This window comes from Psammomys obesus, unplaced genomic scaffold (genome assembly GCF_907164565.1).
Source record: "Psammomys obesus unplaced genomic scaffold, mPsaObe1.curated_primary_1811, whole genome shotgun sequence".
Classification (NCBI taxonomy): domain Eukaryota; kingdom Metazoa; phylum Chordata; class Mammalia; order Rodentia; family Muridae; genus Psammomys; species Psammomys obesus.
The window spans coordinates 3112291-3122673 of record NW_026585580.1 but is presented as its reverse complement, the minus strand read 5'-3'; the positions used below and the strand labels follow the sequence as shown (position 1 = coordinate 3122673).

The window sequence follows — 10383 nt, the reverse complement described above, 5'->3', positions numbered from 1 at the left end:
GGAAAGGAAAGGAAAGGAAAGGAAAGGAAAGGAAAGGAAAGGAAAGGAAAGGAAAGGAAAGGAAAGGAAAGGAAAGGAAAGGAGGAAGGAAGGAAGGAAGGAAGGAAGGAAGGAAGGAAGGAAGGAAGGAAGGAAGGAAGGAAGGAGAGAGAGAAAGAAAGAAAGAAAGAAAGAAAGAAAGAAAGAAAGAAAGAAAGAAAGAAAGAAAGAAAGAGAGAGAGAGAGAAAGAATCAAATGGCTCTTTAGGGACCCTGATAAATGATAAAAAGAAGTCCACGGCTGCAGCTCTGAAGTCTGGTCAGTGATGTAATTCCTGTCTACAAGGATGCTTTCTTGAGGAAACAGCATTTTCTGAAAATACTCTTTCTATGTCACATACAAATCCCTCTTCAACCCTTTGAGCAGGACATCTTAGACATTTCCAAACTGCTGCTGTTACCATATCAACAAGAATGCCTTCTTAGTCCACCACCAGTCATCCATGCACCAGAGAACAGGGGAGGACAGCCGGCACTCTCATTTTTCTATGATCGCTGTGCTCCCCAACTCACCCAAACACATACACACACACACGTAATTAACACTGTTCCACATTAATTTTAAATGTCCTAATGAAATGTTATGGACTTCTGGAAGGCTTGAGGCATGAAGGAGTACAAAGACATGTTATCGGGCAGACAGCTTGGCTAGGTTCGGAGCTTCACCAGGACCCTGAACGTAGGCGGGATTTTGTGAGTGAAGGGGGCATTTCTCTTCACTCACAGAGCATCTCTCTTCTGCTTTTTCTTGGCAGGGTGACACTGGTCTTCCAGGATTTCCGGGGTCTGTTGGCCCTAAAGGACACAAGGGAGAACCTGTGAGTATTCTAGCTTTGAGGGAAGAAAAAGAAAGAAAAAAAGATTAAGGATTAAAAATATTTCCCCTAACCAGCCCCAAATTCATGGTCCTTTAATTCTAATATCCGAACAGAATTGTACATCAGATGCTTTAAGCCAAGCCTTAAATCACTTAATGCATATAAAAATTCCTATGAATTAACCCGTTCTTTCCATAGGTTAGGCTGGTTCCAGATCCCAGGCTTGAAATTGTTAAGTTGCCTGGATATGACTAAACACTGTATCAAAAATGAAAACAAAACAAAAACACACAATCAATATATCAAGACTGGTACAAATTTATCTTTAAAATTGAAAATGCTTCTCTCTCTGCTCAAACAATTGCTCTCAGTACACCTCTGAAATTATTTTCCTTTCTGTTTTTTTGGTTTTTTTTTTTTTGTTTTTTTGTTTTTTGTGAGATCAGAGTGACTTTCGCAAGCTACCTTCCAATATTGCTGTGGCTGGTTTCTTTGAAAACTTTTCTTTGGGTGGAGAAAAGAAAGAAAGAAAAGAAAAACACTATCGCATCATTTCTGTTCAAATAGGGCCACTGAGATTACAAAAACCTAGTTACAAAAAGAGACCTTTAAAATTGTGTGTGTGTGTGTGTGTGTGTGCATGTTCCTGCTCTTGAACCTGGAGCTCAACAATTTGGCAAGCTTAGCTATCCCACAACCTCCAGGAATCCTGCCATCTCTGCCTCTCAGCCTTGGGATGACAAGCATGTATTGCCATTGCCCTGATTTGACCATGAGTTCTGTGAATCAAATTCAGGTCTTCATTCTTGTGCAAAAATCAGGACCAGCATATATCTCATTTTTCTTAATAAGTGCAGCACACCTTTTTAAATCCTGTTCACCCAAGTTCCAGAGTGAATTAAGGATATAGGTTTATTGGGGATGAGGAATGAAGAGGTTGGTAAAACCTCATGGCACACAAAAACAATAGGAACAGCATTCAGGGCTACCCAGCCACACTTTATCTCTGCTTCAGTTTCACTTAGACATCTTCAGTAGTACTAGCAATTGTCTCTGGAAGCTTTAAAATCACCACTGTGCCTATGCGCCCTGGTTATTGACCTTCTGGTCACTTCTCAGTGTCCTGTGCAGGCCTTCCTAACAGTCTTTAGCTGTGTCCTCCAGCTGAGGATTTCAAAGGGCCTGGGAACTATTACATGACTTTCCTCACTGCTCACCCGCTCCTTTGTGTCACTCCTTTGGCTCTCCACTCTGTCCCTGCCCAATAATACTCACTTCAACTTTAAGTTTCTGGGTGGACCACGGAGGATGTGGCAGGTAAGACACAAAGCACAAAAGAACTTTCTGTCGACATCAGCTGTGCTCTTTAAAGTGGGTGTGGACTCAAGCCTGAGAATTCTTACTCCAGACATCCAGGTGGAGCCTGGAAGCCTGTGACACTAATGCCATTGCTCCAGCATCGTTGAGGAGGGTTGGAATAATGCAATCTTCCTGGAGGTGATAGGCCTTTCTCTTCTTAAGAGATCCCCTCTGGCTTTGCCCCCTGCCTTCTATGTTCATGGGCAGCCAATCTTAGCCCTGGATTTTTTATTCAGTACACAGAAACTTCTTGGGTTGGAGACATGACTCAGTGGTTCAAAGCATGGGCTGCTGTTCTTTCAAAGGACCTGGCTTCAATTCCCAGCACCCATATAGTGGCTTACAGCTGTAACTCCGGCTCCTGATTCCTCTATTCATTTTTGCTTGCCTTCTTCCCTTCCCACAAATTTTACATTATCAGGCAGAACAATTAGTTCTTTGTTGTTTTTTTTTTTTCAATACTTTGATTCAAGAATCAGTAACAATACTTTGTATAATATCCAGGCATCACATAGGAAGAGTAGTCACCATCCAGAATAAATTTTGAACTTCTGTCTTGAACAGCAACATCAAAATACCCACCTGCTCCCACTATTGGGCATTTAGAATGTGCAGCACATGATGCCATATGCAAACACATCAGAGCTATAAAATATGCGTACAAAGGGGTCTAGCTGGAATCCACAATTTTATCAATAAGAAAGAGGAGAGGGCTCTAAATCATCAAATGGCTACCCCAGGTAGTATTCAGGAGAGATGAGACTACAGAGGAAGCCCGAGCTTACACAGAGTCCTCCAACTGTACCAGTCAATGTAGATTTTGAGCCAGGCTTTGGAGTGTTGACCTTTACCCCAGCTATTCAGGAGGCTGAGGCAGAAGAATCACAAGTTCAGTGCTATCCTGAGATACAGAGTGAGTTCAAGTACAAACTGGGCAACTTAATTAAATTTTATCTCAATACTAAAAAATAAAACAAGAGGCCCGAGAATACAGCTCCATGGTAAAACAATGGTGTGGATTAATCCCCAGGGAGTGGGTGACTGAATGTAGATTTCTTGGCTCTGACAAGATCGTTATGACGTAAGCAGGAGGAAGCAGAGGCGAAAGCAATGCAGCCCATCCCACATGCCTCCAACCTTAATAGTTACACTCATAATTTTAGAATGAAGATCTAAAAGGCAAGAAGATCTAAAAAACCCTGATCTAACACGTAAAAATTAACTCATAATAAAAGATGAAATCACGTTAGGCAGATAAGGATTTGTTTGGTCCTACCAAGTAACAGATAGGTGCCTTAGCCCAAGGAAAGTTAGCCTCCATTTGCACTATGGGGCAGTTTGGTTCACTTGAAAGAGATGGGTGTGTGTGCCCCTCCAAACTCAGTCACCAAGCCTATTAGAATCCTGTAGCCTCATCCTTGGGTCCAAGTAACTTTCTCAGTCACCATGAAGAGGAAATAAGACTGAAAAATCTCACTACCTCTTGCTTGAAGGCAGCTCATGCCATTGCCAGAATTAGATCCACTTCCAATAAAATTACTAAGGAGCTAGGAAATGTAGGAAAAGGTGACCCAGAGGCCATCACGTCTGACACACAGGACATTAAAAAATCAAAGACGGGCATTCAGTAATCACTTGTTCCTCAGGAGTGAGATATTCAAGAGAATAGCAGTCCCAAAATAAGCTCCCACCATGATGGCTCTTATATTTTTCTTGATTTTTCATATGTGAAAGAACTTTTTAAAGTTTATAGTTTTTGTCTTATTGTATATTTACTCAATTCACATAATAAATATGTATGATTTTAATATCGAAGCAGACATACAGGCAAGACTGACCTTAAAAATCAGTCTGCCCAGGTTTTGTAATCTTGAAGAAATTGTTTTACTTTTCTGTGTCTCAGTGTGTAGAACCAGCTAGTGGACATTATCCTTCAAACTGTCTTTCTGGGAGACCTTCATCCCTAACCCCAAGAGCAACTGCCATCAGCTTCACCTACTTGTACTGTGTTGACCCAGTAATTAACCCCTTCACGTCATTTTGATCAGAGTTCAGCTGATACTTTAAAGAGCATTCTTGAAATAATGCTTTTGTGTGTTATTTTCAGTTATCCTAGGTGGAAATTCAAGTTTATACCTGCCTTTTAACAGTTACCCACATCCACTTCCCTGCTCTTGCAGATGAATGTTTGTGTATTCATCTTCGTTTCACAATAAGAAGCTTTAGCCTTGGGCGGCGTTTCAATCTGACTGCTGTTGGGAGCCCCTAAATAGTGTTAAAATGATTAACTCCATGCTCATTTGGGAATATGAAGGAATCTGTAAATTAATTCTCACATGCCCCTGGTAGAGTTGATTTCTGAGTGTTTATAATTGATTCTGGTTTCTACCCATTTTTTCTAGGGGGAGCCTTTAACGAAAGGTGAAAAGGGTGATAGAGTAAGTGGGTGTTTATCACCATCTTGGGTTTTCTATTTTGTTGATTTCACTCTCTTGTTGTTTGGCAACTGATAGATTTATAAGTTTCCTGAAAATCTGTACTTGTTTTTAAGCCTTGGTAAGTGCTATGGGGTGATAACACTTTAACATCTGATTTGGGTTTTACGGGCTTTATTTATATTTTTGTTTTATGTTTATTTTGGGGTGGATGGTATGGGTGGGCATTAAGTGCATGGCCTTGGTATGTGTATCATGGTCCCAGGACAACTTGTGAGAGCCGGCTCTCTTCTGACCCCATCTGGATTCAGGAATGAACCATATGGTAATTGTTTTATTTACAGGGAGAGCCAGGCCTATTAGGACCACAGGGAATAAAGGTAATCTGACATTTTTTTCAGTCACAGTTGCAGCCTTATTGAGATGATAAAAATAATGGTAACATTTAACTTTCCTTTCCACTCATGCATTTAGGGGGAACCTGGAGATCCTGGTGCCCCTGGTCTAATAGGAAGCCCAGGGCTGAAGGTACGTACTTCATATATAAAGGTGTGTCAGAAATCACTCTTTGCCGATAATTCGGGAATTACAACCATCCTGTATTCAAAAAGGCTTTGGTATGCCACTCATTTTCATCACAGATATTCTTAGAGATTGTATCTTGTTTCCATGGTGATGCACCCCGCCCCCACCCCCAGCTACATTTACTACAAACATAGAAGCTAGGCCTTTTGGTATACAATAGAATTTTGAAATTCTTTTTCAGAGGAAAGTCACAATCCATGAAAGCATTGAGTAAACAATGTCAGTGAAATCTATGATCCTGCGCCACATTCCCGACAGGAAGAGGGTTCAGGATCCATTTCTTCACCAAAATTATGCATCCCTGAGATGCTTGAGTTTCCCAGGGGAGATTCTACAGGAGTGTCTCTAGAAAAAGCAGTTGAGGGAGGTGTGGGAGAGACTCAGGTGGATTGTTCCCAGTCGTGGAATCAGGCCAGGCACCCCCTTATCTCCTGCTGATAAAACAGACCCGTTAATGAAATATCTCAGAACTATACTGCTAAGATCCGAGCACATGCCAGTATTACACTCAGAAGGTGGGATGCTGAAAAGTCCAATTCTCTTCCCTATAAAGGTCACATTGTCCCTCACCACCATTCAGATACAACCTAGCTTATGAAAATTTAAAGTGTGTATCTTCTTCTCTTTTAGGGCGAGCAAGGACCTGCCGGTTTCATGGGGCCCAGAGGACCACCAGGAGATGTTGTATGTCTATATCTTCAATATTTTAAAATAAAATTGAAACTAAGATATGCCTTAAAGAATATCAGTTCTTGAGCTGAATTATGCTACATTTCCCAAAAGCACAGGTCACCCCAACTACCTGAATGGATCATGTGTAATGTCAGGGGCTTTTGGGAAGTCCTTTGCAGTGGATCCAAATACGCCAGTCTTTGAAATTCAAGTTTAGCTCAACCACTAGTAGTCAGTACTGCTGTAGAATGGAGGAAACCGGAAATAGCCAAAGAAATGAAAGAAAACCGAGAAAGACAGCAAGCATTTCTAAATTGCATAGATTTGAGTTCAAATGTTCATTTTCATGTTATATGATAAACTCACTGTAGTTTTCTCTCTGTCTCTCAAACACACATGTATACACACACATACCCTCATGCTGTGTGAATGCATTTTTCTTCTATTTCTTCATATTTCTACCCTGTGGACAATCTCCTAGCATCCCCATGGGAACTGAGAGCTAATTATCAACAAAGTGGCCCAAGATCTTGGCTATGACTCTCGGTGATCTCCACCCACGACTAGGATGCTAGCTGGGAAGACTTGAGGTCTCTCCTCTTTCCACCATGTTGGGAGCAGCCCTATGACCTTTTTTCCCTGCTCTCATGCTCACTGCCTGAGCCTCCTGGAAGCTCCTGGTTAACCCTCATCGTGTGCTTGCTAATTTGAACATCTACTCCATGGGGAAAGATTTTTTTTTCTCCTGCAAGTCAATTACTGGATCACTTCAGGGATACCTCTTGGAAAGACACCATAAAAAAGAGAGAATGTTGCTAATACAAGATGAAACATGAACTAGACTGCTTAGACAGAACTGTCAGTACCTAGGAAATAAAAGAGAACAAAATCAAAATAAAAGAGCCACTGTGGCAAAACATAATAAAAATATCTTGACATTTTTAGTTCTGCTGTAATGTTACCATCCTACCCTCTTTTTAGAAATAGTTTTGGGTAGAACATTTCATTTCCCCTTTTCTGTTTCCCATTATAGCTGTTGACTTCACTTGAGACAATGAGTCACACATATCTTCAAATAACATTTCCTCTAAGGTCCAAATCAACATTACCTTACAGTTAGATGCTAAAATCCAGCTCTCTTACAAAGGCAGAAGGCTATTCCACTAAGAGATGTACTAACTGCTATTTTTCTTTAAATTTTGTATATTCTAGGGCTTGCCAGGAGAACATGGTATACCAGGAAAACAAGGCATTAAAGGAGAAAAGGTACAGTTTAGATTTTATTTTTGTATATTAAGTAAGTAAAAGAAAGAAGAAACCAAGGATCCTCTGGTTATTGAAGAAGCAAAAGATGACTGAAAGGCTTGAGCCTCCCAAGGTCTGTCAGTGAAGAGGACAGATTTTCATAGAAACTATGATATGGTCCACTCACTAACATGCGTCACTGCAGACATGGTTAGGGCACAGAAACTCCAGATGACAGAATGAGCTAAGTTAGAAGTGAAGATTGTTGGGGCTGAGGTAAAGTTACAGATTCCCAGAAGTCTCTTAGTCTTTTGCAACCTGTTTCTGGATCTGTCATATGCATGTCAATATTCCATCATCCTCAGGATATAATGAGGCATTTAGATCGCCTAAAGAACTTCATTTCATGAAGAGACATGGCCTTTGTGTCTGCCTTTATGCATAAGTCGTTTCCTGGTCCTGCCGAACTTTAAGTAAAAAGCTCATTTCCTGAGTGTGTTTACGATAACAAGGACTGCACTCAGAGTGAGCTAGGCACGTGGTAGATGCGTCTGAGGGGCTGGGTACAGAAGTGAACATAAGGATGAGGTTTGACTGTCTCTGACAACATAAGGCAATAGAAACTATTGTCTCCCAGCTTTCTCTCACGAACTTCAGCAGAAAAAGAAAGAACCTCATCTTGTTTTCTGCAGGGAGATCCAGGTGGAAGGCTAGGTCCTCCTGGACTTCCAGGTCCAAAGGGCGATACTGGGCCTCCAGGGAAAAGTCTGCAAGGAAAACCAGTAAGTACTGCCCGTTCACTGGGATTGCAAGCTCGTTCGCTGCTAATTCTGGGCCCCCAGCTTCAAGACACAAGTGTGATTTTAATCCCACAAAAGAAAAGAAAGAAAATAAAAAATATTCATCTTATACCCTCGCTCATAAAACTAAAGCAATTTGAATGTTTGGTGCAAGCCAAGAGGTCTCTGGGGCAGGAATTTTGCAAACACGAAGTATTTTATACATGATCGGAGATGTTTCAAAAGCTTCAGAACTCTGTGTGCTAATCCTGAAAGATCTATGGGTCCTCACACACTGGTTGTAAGCCATAGGCCTTCTTAGAATACTTCCTTAAAATAAATGAGCCACAATTTCCTTCCAGAGGGAAGATATAACCACAGACTACCATTCATAGAAAGACCTCCATTCATAGAAAGTATGTGATCTGTGCTGTACTCGGGACATAGGAAACTGTAGCACCAAAAAACCCAAAAGCCAATATACTCATTTGATTTACTCATTTTCCCAAACATCTTTCTACCTTTACATCAATTATTAATGTTGATAATTCTGGTGATGAGATAGTTAATTTAACAAATAATATCTCTTATAGTTTGAGCTGATTACGTAAAATCTAAACCTTCTAAAATTTTCCCTCTACTCTAAATAAGAGGCTTACTCAAATAAAATGAAGTATAATAAATCATGGTTTTGAATTATTACTTCTTTTTTAAATTATTTTTAAAAATATATGTAACCATTTTTTTTTCCTTTTAGGGTTTAGATGGAAATCCAGGAGCACCTGGTCCACGTGGGCCAAAGGTATATAAATTTCATAGATAATTTTAAGAGAATCAATAGTTAAGAAGGTGTAACTGAAAATGCATCTATCTTGAGCCTTATATTAACAAGAGCGTTTGGTTTCACAGGGAGAAAGAGGGCTACCAGGTATCCACGGATCCCCAGGCGACACTGGCCCACCAGGGGTAGGAATCCCTGGCAGGACAGTAAGTAGTATTCAGTCAAGTTATTGAAACCTCACTGGTTGCATTATGTCTCCGGTCGTATTTAATGCAGTACCTAAAATCTTACATAAAGCTATTAGACAAGGTATACAAATAGGAAAAAGAAATCAAGTCACCCCTCTTTAGACATGACTTAATCCTATACTTAGAAGACCCTGAAGACACTTCCAGAAAACTCTTAGAGATGAAAAATATTTTCAGCAACATAGCAGAATACAAAATAAGCATTAAAAAGTAGTAGCCTCTATATATAGTATTAAGAAACTTGACAAGAAAGACAAAAATCTCACTCAATTAGACTTTGAATGGTGAAAGCTAAGCCTGACTAAAGAGGTCAGAAATACATTCAATGAAAACTTGAAGGTACTGAAGATGACACTAGGGAATGGAGACATCACTTATTCTCATAAACTGGCAGATTTAATGCAATGAGAATGTCTACATTTGAGAACGTCAAAAGCCACCCATAAGTTCAATGTAATCCCCACCCAAATTACAAAGATGCTTCACAGAACAGGACAAAGTAACACTAAAATGTTTATGGAAGCACAAAAGACTCCAAACAGCAAAAGCAATACTAAGCAGAAAGAGCAACTCTAGAAATATCATAACACCGGATCTCAACTTACACTACAGAGCCATAGTGACAAAGAAACATGAGCAGACACACCAGCAGACATGTAGAGCAAGGGAATAGAATAGCAGACCGGAAAAAAATTACCTGATTTCTGACAAAAGTATTAAAAATATTCACTGGACTAAAAGATGCCCCCTTTAATAAATGATGGTGGGAAAACCAGATCAACACACATAGGAGAAAGAAATTAAATCCATATCACATAGCCTGAAGAAATAAAATCATTCAAAATGAATCAAACACTTTAACATAAAATCAGAACTAGAGGAAACATTAGAAAAACTCCTCAAGATGCCAATATAGGGGAAAACTTTCCAAAGAGAATTACAGCACTATAGAAAATTTAAAAAACTGACAATTGGGAAAATATGAAACTAAAAAGCTCTGCACAGCAAAGGAAACAGCAAGCAGACTGTAGAGAAGGGCTATGGCATGGCAAAGATGGCATCTGTATGTTGGTCCCTAAAATCGGTAAAAAACAAAAAAAAACTACAAGAATTAAATGCCAAAATAAATAAATAAAACCTTCTAAGTCTTTCAATCAGCAATGGGCCAATGGACTAAATAGTTCTTAAAAGAAGAAATACAATAGCCAATAAGCAATTTTTAAAATGTATAAAATCCTTACCCATCAAGGAAATACAAGTTAAAGCTGCTTTCAAGAGGACTAGAGAGATGAATCATCAGTTAAGAGCTTCTACTGTGTGACTTCCAGAGGAAGTAGGTTTAGTTCTCAGCACCCATATCAGGCAACTCACAACACACACACACACACACACACACACACACACACACACACACACACACAC

The 10383-nt window shown here is 39.9% G+C and overlaps 1 protein-coding gene across 1 annotated transcript in view; it reads left to right on the top strand.

Annotated features, from left to right (window-relative positions):
- The window catches only part of Col19a1 (collagen type XIX alpha 1 chain), a 305509-nt gene that overhangs the window by 239557 nt on the left and 55569 nt on the right, over positions 1 to 10383 (top strand). Inside the window, 9 exon segments of the mRNA XM_055608122.1 lie at positions 795 to 857; positions 4619 to 4654; positions 4996 to 5031; positions 5126 to 5179; positions 5867 to 5920; positions 7121 to 7174; positions 7846 to 7935; positions 8690 to 8734; positions 8842 to 8919. Coding sequence (XP_055464097.1) covers positions 795 to 857; positions 4619 to 4654; positions 4996 to 5031; positions 5126 to 5179; positions 5867 to 5920; positions 7121 to 7174; positions 7846 to 7935; positions 8690 to 8734; positions 8842 to 8919 — 510 coding nt within the window.